General features: G+C 56.9%; 3 protein-coding genes across 6 annotated transcripts in view; 2 read left to right on the top strand and 1 right to left on the bottom strand.

Annotated features, from left to right (window-relative positions):
* EWSR1 (EWS RNA binding protein 1) overlaps nucleotides 1-5,522 on the top strand; it is a 26,770-nt gene extending 21,248 nt beyond the window's left edge. Inside the window, exons 12-17 of one of the 2 annotated variants that reach the window (XM_028527469.2) lie at nucleotides 2,240-2,369; nucleotides 2,991-3,113; nucleotides 3,707-3,869; nucleotides 4,318-4,415; nucleotides 4,750-5,002; nucleotides 5,109-5,323. In XM_028527469.2, coding sequence (XP_028383270.1) covers nucleotides 2,240-2,369; nucleotides 2,991-3,113; nucleotides 3,707-3,869; nucleotides 4,318-4,415; nucleotides 4,750-5,002; nucleotides 5,109-5,148 — 807 coding nt within the window. In that variant the 3' untranslated portion in view covers nucleotides 5,149-5,323. Of the gene's footprint in view, nucleotides 1-2,239; nucleotides 2,370-2,990; nucleotides 3,114-3,706; nucleotides 3,870-4,317; nucleotides 4,416-4,749; nucleotides 5,003-5,108 lie in introns of both variants that reach the window. The other variant, XM_028527470.2, reaches the window with a different exon arrangement.
* Nucleotides 5,523-12,326: 6,804 nt separating this feature from the next.
* On the top strand, nucleotides 12,327-17,784 carry GAS2L1 (growth arrest specific 2 like 1). Of its 3 annotated transcripts, none has more exons than XM_028528229.2 (6): nucleotides 12,327-12,476; nucleotides 13,364-14,027; nucleotides 15,350-15,457; nucleotides 15,546-15,642; nucleotides 15,720-15,891; nucleotides 16,437-17,784. In XM_028528229.2, exons 2-6 carry the CDS (start codon nucleotides 13,386-13,388, stop codon nucleotides 17,479-17,481), a joined length of 2,064 nt encoding a protein of 687 aa, XP_028384030.1. In that variant the 5' UTR covers nucleotides 12,327-12,476; nucleotides 13,364-13,385; the 3' UTR covers nucleotides 17,482-17,784. The 3 variants fall into 3 exon arrangements, with proteins under 3 accessions (XP_028384030.1, XP_035869730.1, XP_028384029.1); XM_036013837.1 differs by having other exon boundaries at nucleotides 12,333-12,476; nucleotides 15,546-15,636; nucleotides 15,714-15,891; XM_028528228.2 differs by lacking the exon at nucleotides 12,327-12,476 and adding an exon at nucleotides 13,168-13,279.
* A 159-nt stretch (nucleotides 17,785-17,943) lies between these two features.
* On the bottom strand, nucleotides 17,944-21,257 carry RASL10A (RAS like family 10 member A). Its single transcript, XM_028528778.2, has 3 exons — nucleotides 20,034-21,257; nucleotides 18,876-19,000; nucleotides 17,944-18,571 (listed from the first exon to the last, which is right to left on the bottom strand). The coding sequence occupies exons 1-3, from the start codon at nucleotides 20,250-20,252 to the stop codon at nucleotides 18,304-18,306; spliced, it is 612 nt and encodes a 203-aa protein (XP_028384579.1). The 5' UTR covers nucleotides 20,253-21,257; the 3' UTR covers nucleotides 17,944-18,303.
* Between the last annotated feature and the right edge of the window lie 2,797 nt (nucleotides 21,258-24,054).

Below are 24,054 nucleotides of genomic sequence, written 5' to 3' on the forward strand. Positions count from 1 at the left end.
TGTGACCTTCTATTTACCACATCTCACCCCAAGCAACTTTTTTGTTTCCCCGGATGAAAAAAAAGTCCTCAAAGGGGAACGTTTTGCCCAAGTTGAAGAGGTGAAACAAAATGGCAGAAGCACTCAAAATTGATGAGTTAAAAAACTGTTTTGAGCAGTGAGGAAATATCTCGATAGATATATTGCATCAAATGGAGAGTATTTGGAGGAGACAGAAGTTTAAGCATATAAGAATCAATGCAAGATTTTTTATAAGTAAATTCCAGTTTGGGGGGGTCTTTCCTCATACTGGGTTGGCCAACAGGTCCGTTACATTTTTTCCATACAATAGCTCAAGTAGTGCTTGTTGTCTTTAACCCCATTTGAAATAGTTTTGTTGGATTGTATGGTGACAGCGGTCATATAAACATGCTTTTTTAAAAAATTTGGTGAATTTTTGTGCAGCCATATTAATATTGAAGATGGAAGGAGATACACAACATTTTTTGGTGTGCTGTGCTTTATTGTTTTGAGAAAGGTAAAAATGCAACTGAAATGCAGAAAAAAAGATTTGTGCACTGAATGGAAAAGGTGCTGTGACTGAATGTGTCAGAAGTGGTTTGTGAAGTTTCTTGGTACTGTTGACATTTGGACCAAATTATTCTTTGATGTGCATTGAAAGATGTGTAGCAGCATTCCTGGGCTCTACCCGCTAGCAGCCAATACCAGCAGATAGCGGACATACTGAAAATGTCCAAATCAATAGTTACTGATGAAAAAAAATGTCCTTTATATTGTCTAGGAAAAGACATATTGGATGTTTTGGCCAGCCACTTACGTTGATACTGTCTGAGTGCTGATCCTGGTCTGGGCTGCAGATACGTTCGCCCAGTTTGTCTCACTTCTTCATTCATTTTCTTTTGATGAACAGAAATTCTTAATTTTAAGTTAATTGAACTTTATCATTCTTTTCCTTATCAGTACATGTCTTTGTTTTTTCTATTTGCAAGACCTCTTGTTCTGGCAGCATTTATTGAAAGCTCTCCCCTTTCCCCAGAGGTGTATAGTGTGGTATCTGTGGCGGAGAAAGTCCTACCCACCCCCAGCTCTGCTTCTTGTCTGTCTTGTGTGTCAATAACAACAGTTAATCACTGTGTCTTTATGCTGCATCTTGGTTATCTGATAAAGCAAATACTCTGTTTTGCTCTTTTTCTTCAGGAATATTTTGCTATTTATTCCTTGCTCTTCTCTATACACTTTGGAATCAGTTTATGAAGTTCCTTAAAAATCCCAATTAGGTATTATTGAATCTATAAAACGATTTGAGAATTGACATTTTTATAATACTGAGTGGTCTTTTTTCTCATGAACATTGTATGTTTCTATGTCTTGTAAAGGAGATTAAAAAATACATACCTCATCATTCATACCACTCTTTCGGTCTTTATGTGTATGTCCCTTAGGAAAGCATAGGTGTCAGTTACATATAATATAGCCATTTCCCACCCACTTTTTTAAGCCCTATAATCAGACTCTCAGGTGTCACTAGATACATAAACAAATTATAGATTACACTTGGATTGAATGTGCATTTAATGCAGAAACGCATGCATGAAGCCATATTCTTGAATGATGTGGCTCCTGAATTCAAGCCAACTGCATCTGGCGGTCGGCTGAGAAACTAGTCATCTGTTCTAGCTCTGGAGGAAAGAACTAGTTTTGTTGGACTTCCTTAAGAATCCTTTCAGCACACGCACAGCCCTGTGTCCTGTACTTAATAGTCTGAAGGTTATTTTTACTTTGTGCAAATCGTGTTTTATGCGATGGTATCAGTGCCTAACCACCTGAGTGCCTGAGGGGAGTGCCTAAGGGACAGCTGCTCTCACTGGGTGCCTGTAGTGTGGGCACAGAGCATGGGACAGGTTCAAGGGTGCCAAGAGAGGCTGGCTGGGGAAGGAGGGAGGCCTATACTGCTCACTTATACACTTGGGACTCTTCTGCATATTTTGGTTCTTACGACAAAACACATCTAAGCAGGAAAACTCATTTAAGCATGTAGCAATTCAGGAAATAAGCCAATCATAATTCCACTATTCAGATAAATTAACATCTCACTGAATGTGTGTGTGTCTGTTTAAAATTGCTGCTTTTTTGACAGTTTGAGAGATTCTCTGAATTTCATGTGGACTTTTTTTTTCCCTCCCAAAAAATCTAGTATATTCTGATCACAGCTTAATAACTATGTAATTTTATGCCTTAGATGAACAAGAGAACCGGACAACCCATGATCCATATCTACTTGGACAAGGAAACAGGAAAACCCAAAGGTGATGCTACAGTGTCCTATGAAGATCCGTCAACTGCCAAGGCCGCCGTGGAGTGGTTTGACGGTAGGAGCCCTAGTGTCAACAAGGGTGGGCCCTGGCATCCTTACCTGCCTGCTTTGGGGTACCTGGAGGGCCTTGTAGCAAATGTCGCATGTGTCAGCTTTCAAGTAAAGAGGATTTTACTAACATTTAATGCTATTAGAGCATTGTTCTCTGAAGTGGTTTTCTAAGGAGAGGTAGGAGAAGGTACAGAAAACCACACAGACATTTTAGCCACTATACATTTGGGTTAAGTACATAGAATGGCCTTAGCATTGATCCTGGAGTTTCACTGCAGACAAAGCCAACAGGAAAGTGCCAGAGGACAGGCCCCAGCTCTCCTCTCCTCTCCACATGTCCTCCCTATCCCAGCTTCTCATTACCCTGTTCTGGACAAAAGTGTCAGTGCACACTTCACACCCCACCCCCAGCTCACTTTCCTCTCTAGGGTAGAGAGGTTTTAAATATGTTCAAAAGGCTTTATCTGGCCTTTCCAGGAAAGCTCTGAGAGAGACTATGGGTGGGGCGCTCTGGTGCGGTAGAGCAATGGGGTTGGTGAAAAGAGGTGCCCTAGCTTTGCTGAGCCCCTCATGAAGGGAAGAGTTGGGGGTTGGGAGTAATTGATGTTCTTTCATCTTGTTCCAGGGAAAGATTTCCAAGGAAGCAAACTGAAAGTTTCTCTTGCTCGGAAGAAGCCTCCGATGAACAGCATGCGGGGGGGGATGCCGCCCCGAGAGGGCAGGGGGATGCCACCGCCGCTCCGTGGAGGTATTTGCTGGACACCTGCTCTGAGCTCTTTTTATCCTGATTTGAAAGTCTTTCAGTGCACTTGTCTTTGAGAAACTTGATGTCCAGAGTGAAGACAGTCCAATTAGAAATACTGAGAAGGGATGCAGAATCAGTACTAGAGCACCAAATGCGGACAGTGAAAGTTTGTGGGGGTAAAAGGAAGTACAGAACATGGTCCGATTGGTCAGGGAGACTGGGCTCCTGGTGGAACACTCTGCCTGGGTGTCAGCCCTGGGGCTGTTGCACATGTGCCTCTCTGGTCTTTCCACCCGTGTGAAACACCTGCCCTCGCACGACAGCTGTGGGGACTGACTGCAGTGCCGGTGACCCTTGGACAGCATGGGGTTGGACCTACCGCGCTGTCAGTGATCTGTGTGTTCCCAGGCACATGGTTCCAATGCATGCTGTTCAAGGGGCAGCTGCAGATCGCAGGGGTAGGTGCTTGGGCCCATGGGAAAGTGTGGGGCAGGTGAAGGGGTGATGACAGCTGTGGTCTCTAAATTCTCTCAGTGATATATGCCACTACGGCAAATCTGGTGCTATAAAGAGGCGGTGGTTCTTTCTTACTGCAGGTCCAGGGGGCCCAGGAGGTCCAGGGGGACCCATGGGTCGCATGGGAGGCCGTGGAGGAGACAGAGGAGGCTTTCCCCCAAGAGGACCCCGGGGTTCCCGAGGGAACCCATCTGGAGGAGGAAATGTACAGCACCGAGCAGGAGACTGGCAGTGCCCCAATCCGTATGTACTTCTCTTGGGAAATTGGTGACCTGCGAGTGAGTCACTCTACATCTTGCCCCCTTCCCATTCTGAAGAGGAGGAGTGGTGGGTTTTCTCTGTCTCGGGGAGCATAATGATGACCCATTGGTCTGTTGGGTGTGGGGCGGCCTAATCCATCCTTCTCCAGCTGCTTCAGAACCTTCTAAAGGTCACAGTTCCACTGGACTCTATTGTCCACGTGTATGTGGTCGTACAGACATCTTGCCGGAACAAACACCAGTCCTGTGGGTACATTGCTCCCTGAGGCTGTGGTCCATTTTCTGTGGCCAGGTCCTCTTAATGGTATCCGACCAGGACCCTCTGTTTATGGTGGTGTAGTGCAGTGTGTGCCTGCTTCCTGTCGCCTGTGCTTGTTACACCTTTTAGTTCAATTAACTGGTGATTTCTGTTGTGATAAAATTGTATGCAGGGGGTGTGGAAACCAGAACTTTGCCTGGAGAACAGAATGCAACCAGTGTAAGGCTCCGAAGCCTGAAGGCTTCCTCCCACCACCCTTCCCACCTCCAGGTAGGTACAGGTTTGGGGAGCGCATCCTCCACTTCTCGGTACTTAACCTCTTGTTAACTTGGTGGGTGTGGTAAACTGCAGCTGCCCACTACTAAAAACCAGGTCGGTGGTTTCAGTGAGTGTGGCTCTGTCTCCTGCAGCTCCTTAAATTCCATCATCGCTGAAATAGTGCCCGACCCACAGGTTCAGATCAGGTGAAGGATCTGCTTTGTTTCTGCTCAGAGAGAACAGAGCAGACCCTAAGCTGCCTCTGGGGCGTGTCTACAGAACCTTTGCACCCACCCATTCTGTGGAGCCACTGATCTGTTCTCTCCTGTCCTTTCCCTTACCTTAGGTGGTGACCGTGGCAGAGGTGGCCCTGGTGGCATGCGGGGAGGAAGAGGTGGCCTCATGGACCGTGGTGGTCCTGGCGGCATGTTCAGAGGTGGCCGTGGTGGAGACAGAGGTGGCTTCCGTGGTGGCCGAGGCATGGACCGAGGTGGCTTTGGTGGAGGAAGACGAGGTGGCCCTGGAGGTCCTCCTGGACCTTTGATGGAACAGATGGGAGGAAGAAGAGGAGGGCGTGGAGGACCTGGAAAAATGGATAAGTATGTGATGGTGAAAACCAGCTGTGGGCTGCTGGGCACAGGGTGCAGCCCCTTTGCGTTTTCGGCTTTAACCCTGCCCGGGGCCCCTCTCTGTTCTGCGTTGCAGAGGTGAACACCGTCAGGAGCGCAGAGACCGGCCCTACTAGATGCAGAGACGCCGCAGAGCTGCATTGACTACCAGATTTATTTTTTAAACCAGAAAATGTTTTAAATTTATAATTCCATATTTATAATGTTGGTCACAACATTATGATTATTCCTTGTCTGTACTTTAGTATTTTTCACCATTTGTGAAGAAACATTAAAACAAGTTAAATGGTAGTGTGCTGAGTTTTTTTTCTTCTAAAGATGGTTGTTATAACTAAGACTAAACAATGGGAACCCCTTGTGAGCATGCTCAGTATCATTGTGGAGAACCAAGAGGGCCGCTAACTAACTGTAACAATGTTCATGGTTGTGATGTTTCTGTTTCTTTCTTTTTTTTTTTTTAAATAAAATTCCAAATGTTTATAAACAATCATCCTTCTGGGCCTCTGTTCCGCAGTCGTCGTGCGTGTACTTGGAGTGGGCCTCTGCCCCTTGGGGGAGCGGGGTGTGGTCCAGATGAAGCCTCACTCCCATGTCACGGGAGGGAGAACCTGAAATGGTCATGACGTGAAAACAGCGCGAGACAGCACTGTCTGTCGCTGCTGGCACAGAAAGGGGTTGGCATGTCACTTTGATCCTAAACCTTACCGAGGGGATGTGGCGGCCCAGGTCTGTGGTTTGCAGTGAGGGCGGCTATGTTGGAGGGCCTGTTGTGGCGTGACGCCCACCAAAGCCCCTTCGCTCTGCATGCACCTCTGAGTGCCGCACTTCGGCTGTGGCGTAGCCTGGTGGTGGGTACTCGGAGGCTGCACGCACTTCAGGAAGGTCCGCCTGGGCGAAAGCTCAAGAGTGTTTATTCCTCCTGCTCAGTGATATCGGCACTTTCTCAATGTTTCAGAGTTGACATTTTAAGATTGGGTCAACAGCCTAACACAAAATAGAGGCCACTTTTAAGATCTAGTGCCCAGTTGCCTTGTGTGCAAAGGTCAAGGCTTTGTCCAGTGAGCACATTTCCGAATTTGGCACAAGGTGAGAAGAGCCCCGGAGCTTTCACGCGTTGGCCTTTTTGGGCGGTCTGGTCTGGGCTTGCGTGGAGCCCAGGCCGGTAGGGGGAAGCCTTGCCTGCCTGTGCACGAGACTCCAGGCATTCACCGACTGAGGCCCTGACATGCCTACCTGTGGGGAGAGGTGTTCCACGTCTGTAATAAAGTTTACCACCAGGCAGATGTTAAGAAACCAACAGGCCTTAACATGCTGTAGTCAAAAAAGACAAACTGTCCAAAGGTTCAGGGAGAGATTGTGACCTTTAGCCAGGGGAAGGAAGAAGAAAATTTTGGGAAAAGTACTTCCCTTCCATCCCTGCCCCAGCTGGGAGTAGGGCTTTGGGAAGCATCTGAGCAGCTGGTGCACCACCCACCGCGGCCGCAGAATTTGCACTGCTCACCTGTGCTCAGGCAGGCAGACAGCCCTCTGCCCTTGACCCCAGCCCTCCTGGATGTGCACATTTGACGTACATCTCTGCAGTTCCATAGTCATTACCAGGTCATGACCCTGTGCGTATGCATTGCTCTCCCACCTTTGGAAAACCCTCCTTCACCCCTTCATTATCCCCCTCCAGCTGCCAAGCCTTCTTTCTGTTCCCTTTCCAGAACCCTCTTCTAATCAGTCTTGCCTCTACTGAAACAGCAGTTCTCCAAGTCAGCAACAACCTCCACGTTGCCAAGTCAGTGATGGTTCCCTCTCAGTTCTCACATCACTCTCCTGCCAACATAGGAGGGGCTCCTCTCACCCCCTCACTGCCTGGCTGACCTCCCGCCATCTGTACCCATCTGCACTGATGGTGCACCCTCCCCCCAAGTGCCAGACCCTGGGCGTCTCCTGGGCTTAAAGCGGGGCTGGACCCTGTCTCACTCCTCCCCCTTCCCCGTCTCAGCAAACAAGCGCTTGCCCTCTTGCCTGAAACCTCAGCATCTTTGATTCCTTGTTCTCTCATACCCACCCTAGGCCCCTCCCCACCCATCATGCTCTCCTCAAAATACAGTACAGCGCCAGCTACCCACCCCTCCCACCACAGCCCAGGCCACACACCTCGATGGGTCCCCTGCTTCCCTCTCCCCTCTAGCCCTTTTCCCACAGAGGCCAGAGTGACTTCTTGACACCACAAGTCATCACAATCGTCGAAACCTGGGGGCTCCCACCACCCTTGCCATATGTGACCCACAGGCCCTCTGAGATCTGGTCGCCGCAGGCCCCCTGTGACAGCTGCCCTGCCCTGCCCCGCCCACTGCAGTCCAGCCACATGGGCCAGTGCTGTTACTCCAAGAAGCCCAGGACACGCCCACCCCAGCTGTGGCAGGTGTTAAGTGTCAGAGCCAGGTGCACACCCTTCAGGCCCAACCTTAACCCCTGCAACGTGCAAGCGTGGCCTCAGCACGTTTAATTCATAATAACCCTGGAGGCAGGAAGTATGCTGTTCCCAGTTCTCGGAGGAGGAACGGGGCTTGCCTTCAAGGAGCCAAAGTGAGAGTTGAGGACAGCCTCCCTCCAGGCCCTGCTCTCTCACCCCCTGGCCTCCCCTCGCACAGGCTTCTCGCTCTGAAAGGCTGGGTGCTCTGGCAGCAATGGGTATGGAGCAACCACCTCCTGGCCCTCGGCCAGTGCTCAGAGATGACAAGCAGCCCTTGCTGGAGGCTCGCACAGACATCCATCGCATGTGACAGTCATTTACCTTCTCCTGCCTAGAGCTTGAGGCCGTCCCAGGAGTAGCCTAGTGTCCCTGCCTAGAGAGGGGTCGTTGCTAGCGCTGAATGGCCCTGTGAGAGAGGTGTTTATGTCCTAGGTGCCTGGGCCTGGGGGGAGGTGTTCAGGCCAGGCCTCAGCCCAAAGAAACGCCTGGTCTGGGCTGCCTTGGCCTGGGCTGCCCTGGCCTCAGGTGCCCTGGGACAGCCCTCCAGCCTGGGGAGCAAGCAGGGTGGAGGGGAATGGGCAGGAGCAAGGGAGCACAGAGGAAGTGAGAGGGGGACATCAGAGGAAAAGTCCTGCCTAGTTTCCACACGCGGCTCCAAACTCTCGGCTCCTGGTCAGCCACACCTGGATTAAAAATTTCCAACACAGCCTCCTGGCCCCATTAAGCCACACCCAGAGGGCCTGGGCAAAGGTTATGGAGTCCATGGGGTGACTTAGTCTATGCCCCACATATGAACAAAGGCCCGCAGGGAGTGGCTCACCTGCTCCACAAAAGGCACTTGGGGGGTTGGGGGCTGCAGTGGCTGTGGGGCCAAGGACAGAGCAGTGGCCAGGGCCAGTGGCTCATGCAGCCAAGGCCCCACACAGACACCAGGACACCAGGCCAACAGTTGGCTCTCAAGCTACCCCAATCTTACCCCACTCCTTACGGAGCTGCTGGGTGTGGGGTGAGCGCTGAGCAGAGCGTATGGAAGCCAGTTGGGAGCTGGTCAGGAAGCAGGTCCTCTGGGGTTTTCTGCTTTTGCTTCTCTCTCATGCAGGGCACCTGAGGCAGCTCAGGGAAGCTTGGGGTCACTTGTCCCACAGCCAAGGCAAACAGGTGTCATGGCTGGACCCACATCTGGACAGAGCAGCCTGGAGCCCCTGCTCAGACACACTGGGTTGTGCTCACAAGCTCAGTCTAGCCCCCTCAGAAACTTCAAGTGGACCCAGCCAGCACCAGAGCTGCCTGGCACCCCGACGCCCCAGCTGCCCAGCTCCAGGCCTGGGGCCTGCCAGTGAGGATTTGCTCGAACACCGCAGGGCCATCGTCTGATCTCCAGCTGCAACCAAGGCTGAGCAGGCTGCTCCCTGGCTCCGAGCGGTGGAGGCAAGAAATTTGGCCATCTGCCCACTGGCCAAGCACCAGGCCCACCCTGTGTTGGGACCAAGGTAGCCTCTGGGATCTGTGGGGACGGGCTCAGGACCACCTTCGCCTAAACCTCTTATTCTTCCAGCAGTTTCTGTGGCTTCCCTCAGTCCTGCAAGGAACAGCTGAGGTTGTCACAAAGCAGAAGGGGTCAAACTCAAGAACTCCTTGTCCTGGGCCAGGGGTCAGGCCACACCAGTCAGCACCACACCTGCCATATGTCCTAGAGTCTATAGTCTGGAGTCGGTCTCTGTGATCTCGGGCCTCAACTCAGGGGCCTGGAGACAGGGAGAAGTGAGTCCCCACTTTGTCCCCTCCTCCTCAGAGGAGTATTGAACCCATGTCCCGGCTGCACCGAGCTGAGTAAGGGTATGAGGTTTCACAACTCTATGACGTGACTACTACTCTTGTCCCATTTTACAGATGGGTCTTAACCTCCCCACCCAGTGACCAATAGCAGGGCCTGGGGTAGCGTGGCCCCTCCTACGTCCCGAGCCCGGCAGTGCAGTGGGTAACTAAAAACAGAAGTCAAATTCCTGCCCAGCTGCTGACCACACATATCTCTTGCCCCCTCTGGGGCTCATTTGCCTTAAATTATAAATGATAACACATAAGATTATTTAGAAATCATTAAATTACTTAGTACCCACATTCTGATCTTCCACCAGGGCACCTGTGGCCCCTGCCCCATCTCCAGCAGCCCTCTCTTCCTCAGGTATCAGCAACCCCAAACCTGGAAGGTATTCTAGACTCTGTCCTCACATTCACACCCAACTCAGCAGCACATTCTTTCAGCTCTCCCCTGAAAATACAGCCAGAATCCAGCCCTGTCCTGGGGTGCCTGCCCTGCCCACCACAGCAGCCACAGGGAACCAACTCAGCAGCACATTCTTTCAGCTCTCCCCTGAAAATACAGCCAGAATCCAGCCCTGTCCTGGGGTGCCTGCCCTGCCCACCACAGCAGCCACAGGGAAACCGTTAGGACCAAAGTCAGGTCACCTGTCTCCCCTGCCCTAAATCTCTCCTGGCTCCCTGTCCCTCAAAGCCTACCTGATCCTCCAGTTTCTCTCTCCTCCCTCCTCCCTCCACCACCCTTGACCCCCGTCTCACGAGTGTAGAAGAAGAGAGGGCCACACGCAAAACCTGACAAGCTCAGGGGAGGCCTGCGTGGCAGCCTTACAAACTCAGAGATCTGAAGTAGCCACAAAGGATGGTCTGAAATGAAAACTTGCTCACTAAAAGCAGTTCATGACGAGTAGGGAATTATCTTTCCCTAGCAAAGGTCAGTCTGTATCTTAACTGAGCTTGTCTGTTGTTATCTGGGAATGTCAAGATAATTTTCTTTTTTCTGGACCCCTCAGGGCACAGTGTCCCAGTAGAGTCCCTCTGTGTTATCTCATTCTCCTGCAGGCCACCTCTGTGTGCTGTACCCACCAGTGCAAAGAAGTCTGTGTCTTTCCATTTTACTCTTTATCCATTGCCAGAGATTCCCTGGCTCTGCTTCCTCCCGCCTCCCTAATCTACCACCAACGGACTTCGTGTAACTCCCTAATATCTTCCCCTTTGATTGGAATGTACGAAATAAGTTGTTAAACTGCCATTCTCTGGAGCATTTCTCATCCTGTTGAGATTTTGCTTCCTGGCAATTGTGGTAAGTTTGGCTCAACACAAAACAAAACAACAAAACAAAAAACACTCATGAACCATTCTCTACAGGTTTAAATGTGTCTTATGGTGATACGGGCCTCTTCACTTTTTCCTCAGCACACCAGGAGCATGCCCACCTCAGGGTCTTTGTTTGCACCGTCTATCCCCTCTCCCTGAAAAGCCCTCTGTCCAGACATCCACCCACCCAGCTGATTCAGAATTGCAGGCCCATCCCACCCCTCAGTCTACTCTGGAGCCCCGCTCCCCTGCACTGGGCTCCACCTCTCCCTTCTTCCCAGGCCGCCTCCAAGCCCAAGGATTGGCTGTTTTGTTCCCTGCCTGTTCCTCTTGGTTTCCAGTGCCAAGACCCTCAGTGCACCATCAGTGCCTCCTCAGTGTCAACCATTACTGTCACTAGCTGTGGGCCTTTCTCACTCTGTGGTGGGGAGAAGGGGGCTGGGGAGGAGGGTAGAGTGGGTCCTGCACCACCTAGGTATCTAGGGCATGGGGGTGAGAGCCCACGTTTTTAAAGATCGTGAGGGTTTGATGAGATGGTGCTTGTGAGCGGCCGGCCCCAGGAGGTCCGGCACACAGCAGTTCTCAGCAAACGCCCCTGGCCCTAGAATGAGAGAGCCCCCCAGCTCTGCCTGCTCTCCTGACGGGGCTCTAGTTTGGGCATAAAAGTGTCCCTCATAGAGGTGACCTCAGGTCAAGAGCACAGAGCAGGTCTGGCACACTGTAGGAGCTTTATTAAAACTCCGAGTCTTGGCTGTTGTTGGCAGTGCTCCCCCAGCCCCCACCCCAAGCTGGCCCCGCCTGGCCAGCAAGGCTGCTGCCCAGCCAGGCCTGGTGTCCCCGCCCAGCCAGCAGCAGCAGGGGGCAGGATTTCCCGCTGATCCCAGTCAGGTCCCTCCTCTACAGTTTGGAAAAAAAAAAAAAAAAAACAGCGGGGGTTAACCCTCCAGAGTCAGACTGGTTGAGCTGCTGCCTTCTGTCCTCCTCTCCCCTCAGCGCTCTGCCCGACCTAGGAGGCCAGAAGTGGTCCAAGTGGTCAGGACTGGTCTCTCCCCAGCTTGTAGGGCAAGGGGTCACAGGGTCAGACCCGCAGGCCTCAGCCCCCTACCTACCCTCTAAGCCTCAGTGTCTCCATCCAAGAAAGGGGCTCCCCTAACCTCAGGGTTAAACATGAACATTCAGTGTGGAACAGGACACTGAGTGGGCACCACCAGCTGTCCTCCACTGCCTGACCTGAGGCTGGCACTGCCAATAGAAAGCTCTAAACCCCCGTGGGCGGGGTGGCCTCATTTATCTGACCCAGGGAGGTACATTTCTGCCGGAGGTGACTTTGCAGCCCCCAGCCTCTATCGCTTCCGGAGTTCCTCTTGGGAACGGGCCCTGTGGCCTTCTCCAGGGAGGCCACTATAGCGGGAGGGGTGTGATTAGAAGCACCCAAACTCCTCCCCAGGAGACCAAAGAGGGTAGAAGGGACTGTGGGGACTAGCCTGGATGAGCATGGGACATCTAGGGTGGTAGGGTCGTCTGGAGGCTCTGGTCCCGCCTCTGTCCACCGCGGGAGGACCAGGCCCTCTGCCACACAACGGGTTCCTGGCCCGGCCCCCAATCAGGCGACTCCAGCTCCTCCCCGAGCACGCCCTGCCAGGACGGGAACTGCACGGCCCCTTTAAGAGCGCGGCCCCACCCGCCCCCTCCGGGCCGGATCCGAATTCCAGGGAGGCGGGGCTGAGACGGGCGCAGTGGCTGCAGTGGCGGGACCGGATCGCTGTGGCTCGGGCGGCGGCCGTCCGGCCCAGCTCCGGCCCCTGCCCCTACCGGGGCGATGCTCCCCGAGGCCGCGGGATGAGCCAGGTGAGCGCGGGGACCCCCAACAACCCCAGCCCCGCGGGAGCGCAATGATGGGGAACCGGGCGGCGGTGGCCTCAGCTCCCCCGGGCTGTGTGACCTTGGGTAGCCCCGCACCTTCTCTGGGCCCAAGTCCGGAAGGGCTGGTCAGCCGAAGGAGACCGTTCGGAGTCCCGGCACGCACCAGCCTGGGCGCTGGGGAGGCTTCTCGGAGGCGGGGCCTGGCCGCAGGCAGCGGCTGCCTAATCACTGCTTGGGATCAGCTGGGCCCAGGCTCCACCACCCACAGGTCTGCGACCTTGATGGAGTTCCTACCCTCTCTGCGCCTCAGTTTCCTTATCTGTAAAATGGAGATAATTATCACCACCCTGGCCAATGTCCGTGCATGTCCCTGCGGTTCTGTTACTGTAGCTGCTATGTCGTTGTTATAATGACAGTCCTTAGGGAAGGAGGCTGAGGGAGGACCTCACACCTTCCAGGAGGAGGTGGGGTTCACAGCATCCCAGAGCAGTGGCGTGAGTCAGGACCTGGGCTCCGCTCCTCCACTGTGAGTCTGGGGTGGTGGGCTCCATCTCTTCAGGGCTCAGCTCCAACCTGTCACAGCGGGCAGCAAGGAGGACTCAGCCAGGTTCCCCCAAAGTAGCCAAACAGCAAACACTTATGGGCACTAAATCACTTATAAAAATTATCCCTTTAAGTCTGAAGGGGAAAGTAATATTATTGTGCCCATTTCACTGATGAGGAAACTGAGGCACAGAGAAATTTCTCACAGCCAGGGGTCCACCCAGGCATTTGGCCTGAAATGACAAGTGGGTACAGGTGGTCAGTGGTTTAATCCGTATTGAGTGCTTGCTGGGTCCTCACAGCCATCCTATCTGTGTCCCTGCCCACAGTGACTTGGCGGCTGGCCTGGGCATGGCGGACCCAGTGGCAGGCATTGCAAGCTCGGCAGCCAAAAGCGTGAGGCCATTCCGTTCGAGTGAGGCCTATGTGGAGGCCATGAAGGAGGACCTGGCCGAGTGGCTCAACGCCTTGTACGGACTGGGGCTGCCCAGTGGCGGTGATGGCTTCCTGATGGGCCTGGCCACCGGCACCACTCTGTGCCAGCATGCCAACGCGGTCACCGAGGCTGCCCGTGCTTTGGCTGCTGCCCGCCCAGCGCGAGGTGTGGCTTTCCAGGCCCACAGCGTGGTGCCCGGCTCCTTCATGGCCCGAGACAACGTGGCCACCTTCATCGGCTGGTGCCGAGTGGAGCTGGGAGTGCCCGAAGTGCTCATGTTTGAGACCGAGGACTTGGTGCTGCGGAAGAACGAGAAGAGCGTGGTGCTCTGCCTGCTGGAGGTGGCTCGGCGCGGGGCCCGCCTCGGCTTGCTCGCTCCTCGCCTCGTGCAGTTTGAACAGGAGATTGAGCAGGAGCTGCGTGCTGCACCCTCGGCCCCCAGTGCCCCCAATGCCCCCACTGCCGGGGAGGACACCCCCGAAACTGCTGCTGCACCAGGGGTTCCCGCCCGTGGGCCCCGCATGACGCCCATGGACCTCCGCAACCTCGACGAACTGGTGAGTTCAGGGGCCCCTGCTATGCTCTTGCCCTGCACTTTTTACCAGGAACCAGCCAGCAGAGCTAGTGCCCACAGCTGGTCCCTGAACCTCTTTGCAGGACAGCCTGCCCCGTGGAAAGAGTGAGTATGTTGAGCACCGAGTGTATGCCTGGCTCCCGAGGAGATACGCAGGCCTGCGGAGTGGGAGAGGTGTTGGGTGAGGTCATGTGGCCCAGCTGGCTTGGGGCAAAACGTGAGCTCCGCCTCATGACTGACCCCCTTCCCTTGTGTGCGAAGCAGGCACCAGCTAAGTGCTGTGTCTGCCTTCATCCAGGGCCACATGACTTGAGCCCCTCCTGAGTGCCCTTATTCAAGTGCTAGACAGTTTCATCCATGTTGCTTGAGGGTAAGCGGGTCCCTGTGACGTCTGGCCCTGAGCAACGTGCCTGGCACACAGTAGGTACTCAGTGGTGCCTAAGGAAGCTCCAGGGCCCCACGCACATTATTTATGTGGGAAGCCAAGCCCAGAGCTGCTATCGCTGCTGGGAGCTATGGCATTAGTTCTGCTCTGAGCACAGGAGGTGCCAGGCCATGCCCCCAGCTCCCTCCTCCTTCTCCGGGTACCTCCGTGTCCCTGACACCCCCGCAGCCAGGCCTAGAGTTTCCTTCTTATCAAGGGGTTAGGGCTATGATGTACCCGTTCTGGAGGGGGACAGCCGGATGGCGTGGGCAGAGGCTGCCACCCCACCCACCCCTGTCCTAGGCCAGGGCCACCCGAGGCTCCACCTGCTCATTTCCTCCAGCTCCGCTGTGGGTGGGTGGAGAGGTGGGCGGAGCCGCCCGCATAGCCAGCCTGGCAGCTCGGGCGTGAAGGGACATGTGGGCAGATATATGCTCAACAGGCAGGTGGCCCGAGTGTGCATGTTGGTGCGTCTGCGGCACCCCTGCTTCCGTGCGCTGTGAGCCCCGAGGACCTGCCTCCTCCCAGGACCTGGCCTCCCTCTGGGCCTCAGTCTCCATGTCTGTGAAGTGGGTGAAGGGAGGGTGAGCATGGCTGCAGGGTGCCCCCAGGCTCGGAGGCTTTGGGAATGGGCCTTGTCGAGGCCCCAGGTCCTGACCTGACCACCCCCCTACCGTCTGGTTCTCCTTGCCCCTCACAGTGAAAAGGGAAGGAGAGCTGGTGAAAGGTCAAGTGTAGAGGCTGTACCAAGTCTGGGGCAACACAGTCATGCCCTCATTCCCCGGAAGGACTTCCTTCCTTCTGACCCTGGAGTGGCTGACGTCATGCTCCAGGAGGAGGGATTTAACCCCTGACTTCCAGCCATTCCTCTTTGGCCTCAGGTGAGGGAGATCTTGGGCCGCTGCACCTGCCCAGACCAATTTCCCATGATCAAGGTCTCGGAGGGGAAGTACCGCGTGGGAGACTCCAGCCTGCTTATCTTTGTACGGGTAAGAGTCAGGGGCTACCCTCAGGCGGCAGCCCATGGGGTGGGCTGCCAACCCACGGGACAGGCTGTGACCTGCCGGGCTCCCACAGGTGCTGAGGAGCCATGTGATGGTTCGAGTGGGTGGCGGCTGGGACACGCTGGAGCACTACCTAGACAAGCATGACCCTTGCCGCTGCTCCTCCACAGGTTAGTGCCCTAGGCAGGGGCAGGGGGCTCATCTCTGTGGCTCCGCCGCTCACGTGCCGCCTGTCTTCTCCCTGCAGCGCACCGCCCACCCCAGCCGAGGACCCAAACCTTCTCCCCCCAGAGGGGATCACCCATCCCCAGCCCCCGAGCTGGTAGCCCAACACCAGGGGGTGAGCGGCGAGGCTCCCGGCCAGAGGTGACACCCACCAGCTTACGAAGTTCAAAGGAGGGGCCCGAGACCTCACTCAGGTGAGAGGCAGGACAGCATGGAGGTGAGGGGTCTAGAGGGTGGAGGTGGGGACGTCTGCCCTGTCCTGGATGGAGGAGCTTGTGCTCCAGAGTGACTCACACCCTGGGAATAGTTCCCGTGGGTGGGGGCAGGCCTAGCTTCCCATCTCCATGGCAACCCAACCAAACTAACAACACAGCTGGGGCGGGCCCTGGGGCTGGGTGGCAGCCAGTCCAACCCCGCTTCCCTCTGGCCTGCCCAGGAAACAGAAGGGCTGGGGGGGGGGGAGCTTAGGGCCCCAGAGGCCTTGCTTCCTCCGCCGCCTTGGGGTAGCTGTGGGGGTAGGGACCCTGGCTGTGGGAAGCTGCTGCAGAGTCTCACTTCTCCCTGGAAGTCCCCAGGACAGACATAAGCCCTTGACAACCTCCACCAAAACCCCCCACAGCACCACAGGTGCCTTCCCCACCCCCAGCAACCACAAACCTGCTTCTTCCTCTCCCTACCCTTTCTGCACGCCGGTCCTCTTGCCCTGATGCCCCATCTCTCTTTTTGTTCCCCTGCCCAGGGCCCGGGATTCACTGCCCCCTCATCCCCGCTCTCGACGCTACTCTGGGGACAGCGACTCTTCAGCCTCCTCAGCCCAGAGCGGCCCACTCGGTGCCCGAAGTGATGACTCAAGCACTGCTCCCTGGAGGGAACGGCCTAGCCGGCGGCTGACCACAGGCACCCCAGCCTCCCCGAGACGGCCACCTGCCCCTCGAAGCCAGTCCCGAGACCAGCTAGATCAGCTAGATCGGGGCCGGCCCCGGGAGGCCCCAGGAGGCAGGAGAGCCCAGCTGTCAACCCCCAGTCCTGCCCGAAGGGCCCGGAGCCAGAGCCGCGAGGAGTATGCTGTGCTGCTTGTGCGTAGGGACCGAGATGGGCAGCACTCGTGGGTGCCACGGGGTAGGGGCAGTGGGGGCTCCGGCAGGAGCAGCCCCCGTACTCCCCGTGCCTGCAGCCCTGCAGCACCCCGGCCTCCCCGGGTCCCCAGCCCCAGTCCAGAGCTGGGCACCACACCGGCCAGTGTCTTCCGCACCCCCCTGCAGCTTGATCCGCAGCACGAGCAGCAGTTGTTCAGGCGCCTGGAAGAGGAGTTCCTGGCCAATGCCCGAGCCCTTGAGGCTGCTGCTGGGGGGACGCCCCCTGGACCAGCCCCTGACCTGGCTCGGGCCCCAGACCCTGCAGCTCCCGACTCAGCCTACTGTTCCACCAGTTCCTCCTCTTCGTCCCTCAGCATCCTGGGTGGCAAGTGTGGCCAACCGGGGGACTCTGGCCGGATGGCCAATGGGCTGCCTGGGTGCCGCGGTCCAGCCCTGTCCAGCTCTTCCGATGAAGGTAGCCCCTGCCCTGCTGTGGGGGGGCTTCCAGATGCAGCTGGGAGCCACCTGGCTGGCCCTGAGCCCCTGAGGACCTGGGCACGGGGCCGGATGGACTCACAGCCAGACCGAAAACCCTCACGAATCCCCACACCTAGGGGCCCCCGCCGCCCATCTTTACCCACGGTGCCTGGGGCCTGGCATGCCCTACATTCGGTCAGCCCAAGGGCTGAGCCAGATTCCTGGATGTAACGGACCAGCCCAGCTGCCCCCAGGCCCCACTTCCCCCTCCTTTTCCTTTGTGGCCTTAACCCCTCTGCATCAGGGAACACCCCCACCCTTGCACCTCTTGGGTACCAGACCTCATGGGACCAGACCCCTTAGGACCACATGGCACAATGGGACCTCTGTTGTACATTCCGATTGGGGGATCAGTGTTGCTATTTAATTACTAATATTATTGAATGCCTTAGAGGAGGCTGGGCCAGCCCAGTGAAGACCTTCCTGAGGTCCTGTGGCCTTGCAGAACCTGACAGTAAAGTTTTGTTCCAGCCACTTGTGTCTGCTTCTTGGGGACTCATCCTTGGGGCTGTCACACCCTTTTGGGGGCCTTGTTAAGTGTTGAGATTCTGGAGTTGGCTGTTGGGGGCAAAGCCTGGCAGCTCGTTTCTAGGCTTATGACTACCCTGTCCATCCCAGAAATGCCAGGTGCACTTGAATTGTTTCCCCCTTTATTATCTCCTGAGATATATGACTTAGGGTTTTGTCCGGTAAGGCTCCAGAAGCAGTCTGAGAGCTTCCAATCAGATTCATAGTCAAGTCCCTTCCATCCAATGAGATCGCGACTCCATATCCCAGAAAAGACTGATCTTGTCTGAATGGGGCCTGGCTGGGTCCAATGAGATTCAAAGAGAGGCCTGTCGTCCTCCAGGAGACAGGGTGGGAGCTTTCCTCATCCAATCAGGGAGGAGATTGTCCTGTCCAATCCGAAAACAGTTGTCAAATTCGTCCAGTCCAGGTCCCCGGTTGTTCCAGTCAAAATGCCCCGTTCTCGATCAGAGTCGTCCACTTTGGTCACATGAGGCTGCAGCGTGCGGGGTGCAACGCCCCCTGTAGGCGCAGGGCTGGGTGTGCAGGCCGCGCGCGCACCAGAGCGCAGCGTAGCAGCTCGCGAAAGAGACGCAGCACGTGCCAATTGTACTTAGCTGAGCACTCGAGGTAGCCGCAGCGCCAGCCCCTGCGAACCAGGGCAGCCAGTGCTCGCCGAGGCCCAAAGCGCTGCCGTTGCCGGTCCCGCTTGTTGCCTACCACGAGGATGGGTGCCTCGGGCGCACCTGCCGGCCTGGGGGCCAGATGGGAATGAGGGCCAGGTGCTAAAGACCCCGTGGTAATTCCACCAGTGAGCTTATACACTCAAGAGCATCCTCTCCTGCGGCCAGACACACCCCAGCAAACAACACCAGACCCGTATGGGCCAAAGACCTTCCCATAGACAAAGGCCTGGCTCAGCAAGCCTGAGACCAGGCCCACGATGGCGAAAGAACCCACTCGCTCCCTTCCGGCAAAGGCCCGACCAAATTGGCAAAAGCTCCCCTCCTCCTCACCAGCCCCCACCCCCCAGTCCAGCTGCATCCTCTCATCCTCACCTGGTCTCTGCAATCCGCTGCCGCAGCGCCTTCACGTAGTCGAAGCTGTCCGGGCTGCAGATGTCATAGACCAGCACGAAGGCGTCCGTGTCCTGCAGGCTCCAGTCCTTAGCGTCTGGCCACTCCTGGGGGCGGGAGGCTGGGGTTTGCCGGCGCCCCTTCCCCACTCTCCTGCGCTGCGCCCCGACCTTCTGCAGGGGTCTTGACGCTAAACCCACAGTTCACCCTCTGACCTTGGTGGTCCCCATCCTCCTCTGTGAGCCCTGCCCCCCCAAGGCCCGACCGTCCTCATGGCCACCAGGATAACAATTTCCAAACCGTGCCTGGAGTTGGTCAGCCACCGCCCTGCTCCTCTCTAGGCCTCCACTCTGCCTACCCTCTCGTTTCCTCCTCTTTCCAGCTTTCAACTCGGTCAGGCCCCTCCCCTCCCTGCACGCTCTGGCTGGTTACTACCACCCCTAAAACTGATTCCAAAGCACGGGGCCTGTTGTGGGCAGCTGCAAACGTTTAGGTCTTCAGGTCTAAACACATTATTTTATTTCCACCTGGAGTGTTTTTGCCACTTCTTTTCATCAAAACTTCACTCATCCGTACAGGTTCAGCCCAAATGCCACCCCTCCTGGAAACCCTGCTTAATCCTGCCTGCTCTTGCCTCTTCGCCTCTCCAAGGCACCCAGCTCCAAGGCTTCAATGTCTGTCCTGGTCTTTACATGAATTCCTGTATGAGTCTTTGCTCCAGGCCACAGAAATGGGGGAGCAGGGAATGACACCCCCACCCCAAGAAAGTACACCCCTGTGTCTGGCCCCAACTTTCCCAATGCGGCTCTGTTCAAGGCCCCAAATTCACAACGCTCACCCCTGGGGGAGGCACGACTATGCTCCACCACGCACTAATCCAGACCCACCAGCCGAGGCAGGCAAATACAGAGGCACTTGTGTGAGAAAGAACCACTTCGCAAAGTCGCCCAGCCTTGGGCCTGGTCTTGCGCACCTCCAGGCCAGCAAGAAGGGTGAGACACACAAACACCAGGACACGCAGTCATCCTTCAATCCGTGCACACGGTTGGGCACGCCGGGGCTGCCCACGCGGACACACTGGTGTACACCGCCCCCCCCCACACACACTGACACACCCCTCTTCGACCCTCGAGCCGCTACCTCTAGACCCCTGGGGCTCTGACCGGGTCCAGCGCCGTCACCGTCGCGGATGCTCAGGTCGTAGACGGCGCCGTCGAGCAGCACCGCGGGCCGGTAGAGGCGCGGCCCATCCGTGGGCTGGTGGCGCTCGGGGTAGTCGCCGAACAGGAACTGGCGGATGATGGCCGTCTTGCCCACTCCCGGGGCTCCGAGTACGGCCACCCGCAGGCTGCCCCCCATGGCCGGCGCGCGCTGCCGCGCCCTGCGCTGGGAAGCCTCATGGGCCGGCGCCTCTCCGTGCGCCCCGCGCGCCCTGCCCAGTGTGCCCCGGCCCCATCGCGCTCCTCATCGCCCGCTGGAGCAGCCGGGGCCGGGAGAGACCAGGCCAGAGGACTGAGCTGGCGGCAGGAGGTCAGACAGACAGCGGAGCAGGCCGACGACGGGCGCAGGAGCAGCTCCGGCGGGTGCCGGAGCTCCGAGAGAACAGACCCGACGCGCCGCGCGCAGACACGGCCCCCGCCCCGCAGCGGGACTGGAGGCACCGCCGGCAGCGCGCGGCACTGAGATCCGACCTCCGCGCCGCCAGGGTCCCGCAGTGGAGCGGGGCGCAGGGGACAGTGCTGCCTCTCGGCGCTGCGATCCCTCCGTCCTTCTCTCGCTCCGGTGCCTGGAGTCGCCGCCCCAGCCGGCGGCGCGAGCGAGCCGATGAGGTAACCGCCTGCTGCCCCTCCCACCTCCCCCTACTCGCCCGGGACACCCCTCCCGGCAAGGGTCGCGGGAAGGTGACTGGGGCGCTGGGAGCTCGGGGAGGGACCCAGCTCTCTCCGCGCACCGCGCTCCTCTCATCGGCTCAAAAATAGAAGCCCTTCTCGCCCACGTCCGCGTCCGCTCCTCCTTATACCGCTCCGCGAAGCTGGTTTCAGGCAAACCCCGGCCCGCTGGACTCGGGCCACCCCGGGGCGGACACGGCCCCAGCTGTGTGACCTTGGGCGCGTCTCCGCACTGCGCTGGCTCCCTGCTCCGCATCCATCAAAAGCAGACATCATTTCTTGAGAACCTACTCTACAGGGCTGGGCCCTTTGCTAAGCACTTAGGTAAGTGATCCCTGAATCTGCAGCCTCAGCCTGGAATCTCCGTTTCATGAAGAGCACTCTCCCAAGTTGAGGGGCAGCGCGTGACCGCTGGCCAGCAGCCAGGTGGTCTCCTCCGAGGAGCCCTCCCGCCTTCCTCTGCCCCCAGAAGTAAATGGTCAGCACTGCAGACTATGTCAAACGGCAATCATGGAGGGAGGGAGGGACAGAGCGTGCTGAGACCAGCGCTCACCAGGTCTCGCATCCGCTCGGTCGCAGATCCCTGCCCAAACAAGGCTGGAAGATTTAGAAATTGGTTGCCACCACCTCTGCCACTGCTGAAGCCAGATTTTCTACCTGAGTCTCCCTCCACCTGTAGCTCCCTCAAAGCCCCAATCCTCCCTCCCCGGAGCTGGTGGAAGTTCCTTCCCCGTCAGGCTCGGCGAGTCTGGGTTTGCCCAGCGGCCTCTCCTCCGCCTGCCCCCCCCCCTGCAGAGGGGGCTCCCACTGCTCCGACCAGATGCAGGTGCTGGGTGAAAGGCGCACTGTCCTGTTTCTGCACTGACCAGGGGTCTCGCTTACTGCGTGCCGGGATGCTGAGACGGATTTTAAAAAGAAAGGGGGAAAAAGTCCTATTCTAGGCGAGAAGGTTCCAGAATACATGGGATCTGGAAACGGTAAGCACACAGACATGCACACCTCAGCTTGGGGGAAGTGCAGGCAGGACCAGGAGCTAAACCCTGAAGTGGGGAGGGGTGCAGCCTCCAGGGAGCTGATGATGGCGACGGGGGGGGGGGGGGGGGGGGCGTTCTTCAGAGCGTGGGGTGTGTTTATATCCTCCCACGTTGGATCAGGGACCTGGGTCTGTCTTCCCTTTTCTCCTCAGCCAGCAGGGAGCTCAGAGTCAGATTTGTGACTACCTTCGGCAGTTGTTCCAGTCTTCAGGCCCAGTGAGGGGCGACTCCTGGCTTCGTCTTCCTCTCCTGCCGTGACTTTTCCCATCACCCAATTTCCCCTCTCTCTCTGGAACTTTCCAGGCTCCTGGGTTTTGTGAGCCACCTCACTGCCTTTGGGGAACAAGGCAGGGAGTCAGTAGACGAAGGCCCCCTTCCTGTTTGGTGCTGAGCAGGGTGTGGGGCTCCCTCGCGTCAGGCTAGTCTTCCTTAAGGCCCTCAGTGGGCCCTCTCCCCTGCCTGGACCACCCTCTCTTCTCGCTCCTGCCCACCCTCGGGGGGTGCCTTCCCGGGCAGGGCTTCCTCAGGAGCAGCCACCGGGGCTGGTTGGGGGGCCTCTCCAGGTCCCAGTGTGGTTCCTCAGCGTGTGGTTTTGGAATAATGGAGCACACTCGGAACAGGGGATGTCCTCAAGCTCCCATGAAGCCCCACAGCCTCTGCAGGGGTGACACGTTCCCTGGGAAACCCTTCCATCAGCATCGCCAGCAGCAGCTGCTATTTCTGAAGGGCCAGTGGTGTGCCAAGCCCTGACCCATAGCTGTGTGCTCAGTGAGGTTCGGAGGGATGCCATGATTTGCCCAACACTGTCCAGAAGGAAAGTGGCGACACAGGTACCGGAACCCAGGACCCGGGGCCACCAAGCCTGACTTCCTGAGGAACCCAACTTCATCTGGGCCCAGGGGCTAGGGGGGCTTCAGGAGCCGGTCATCTGTGGCCTTGTGGGGAGGGACTTTGAGGAAGATCCTCTCAGCAGGGGTGCTGGGCTAAGCAGTGACAGGAGTGAGCAGCTGCTGCCCCCCTTAGCCAGAGACCTTGGGCCGCCTGTCTGCCCGGGATGTAAATTTCAGATTTTCTCTCATTGATCCCGCCCTCCTTCCCCAAGGAGAGGCAGCCCGGCTGCTGTCTGCTGCAGCACCCCGCCCCCCGTGCCCCTCCCTCTCATCCTCCCCTCAGTGCTCCAGGGAGCACCCACCAAGCTTCCATGCCTGTGCTCCTTCAGCACCAGGGCCTGGGTGCTGGGCACCAGACCCACCCTCTGTGGCTCTCGAGGGTGACAGACATACAGCCAGGCACAGACAGGTGGCAACAGGAGCAGTGGGCTGGCTCAGGCCCAGGAGTTTGATGGGACCCAGGGGTGCACCAACCTGCCCAAGGAGGGGGGTTCAGGAAGGACCTGATGACACACCTAAGCTGAGCCCTAGAGGATTAGCCACAGAAAATGGGGTGGACTGAGGGGTGGTTGAGAGTGCCAGGGACAGGCACCGTGTCCCAGGATTTGGTGTCCCCCAGTTCATTGCCAAAAGCCACCTAAAGCCAGCCAGCTGGGTACCCACCACCCCATGTCCCAGCCTTTGCCACACAGCTTCTCCCTAACTGTCCTAGTTCCAGCCCTTCCCTGGATTGCATCCAGCTTCCAGCGGCATTTGCTCTGGACTCCTCTGGCCCAGCCATCTGGGCCACTCACTGGCCATTAATCACGGTCTATGTTGACCATGAATTACAGCTCCACGCCTCTGGTCCCAGGCCCTGAATGGGGATCACCCTGACCACATGGATGCCTGGCCTATCGTGGGTCCTTGGTCACCACCACAACGCTGCCTGTTGAGTGTAGCTGGTCAGCCCCCTGAGGCCAGCAGGGTCTACAGCCATCAGGACACAAGGAGGCGGGGCAAACAGGGCTTCCTGCCTCAGAAGTGAGAGCTCCTCCCAGGGTGGGCCATCTGTGCAAGCTACTTAAACTCTTTGAGCCTCAGTTCCTTCCCTTTGAAGGGATCCTAATGGTCTTATCTTTATAGCGTCGTTGTGTGACTGAACGAGATGACACAGAGAGAAACAACAGTTTAGTAAGGCTGGAAGGGACAGAATTTGTGCATATAAAACAATTTTTTTAATTTAAGATTTTATTTATTTTTAGAGAGAGGGGAAGAGAGGGAGAGAAACATCATGTACGAGAGACACATGGATCAATTGGTTGCCTCTCGCACACCCCCAGCTGGGGACCTGGCCTGCAACCCAGGC

This window comes from Phyllostomus discolor, chromosome 13, assembly GCF_004126475.2.
Source record: "Phyllostomus discolor isolate MPI-MPIP mPhyDis1 chromosome 13, mPhyDis1.pri.v3, whole genome shotgun sequence".
Classification (NCBI taxonomy): Eukaryota; Metazoa; Chordata; class Mammalia; order Chiroptera; family Phyllostomidae; genus Phyllostomus; species Phyllostomus discolor.

What these genes read in the sequence shown, in the direction of transcription:
- RASL10A (XM_028528778.2), bottom strand. Translation starts at nt 20,252, where the DNA reads ATGGGGGGCAGCCTGCGGGTGGCCGTACTCGGAGCCCCGGGAGTGGGC. An exon ending in AGAGCCCCAGGGGTCTAGAG is followed by an intron (nt 19,001 to 20,033) that starts GTAGCGGCTCGA and finishes TCCCGCCCCCAG; the next exon opens with GAGTGGCCAGACGCTAAGGA. An exon ending in CAGCGGATTGCAGAGACCAG is followed by an intron (nt 18,572 to 18,875) that starts GTGAGGATGAGA and finishes TCTGGCCCCCAG; the next exon opens with GCCGGCAGGTGCGCCCGAGG.
- GAS2L1 (XM_028528229.2), top strand. Translation starts at nt 13,386, where the DNA reads ATGGCGGACCCAGTGGCAGGCATTGCAAGCTCGGCAGCCAAAAGCGTG. An exon ending in TTGCCGCTGCTCCTCCACAG is followed by an intron (nt 15,643 to 15,719) that starts GTTAGTGCCCTA and finishes TTCTCCCTGCAG; the next exon opens with CGCACCGCCCACCCCAGCCG. An exon ending in GGGCCCGAGACCTCACTCAG is followed by an intron (nt 15,892 to 16,436) that starts GTGAGAGGCAGG and finishes TCCCCTGCCCAG; the next exon opens with GGCCCGGGATTCACTGCCCC.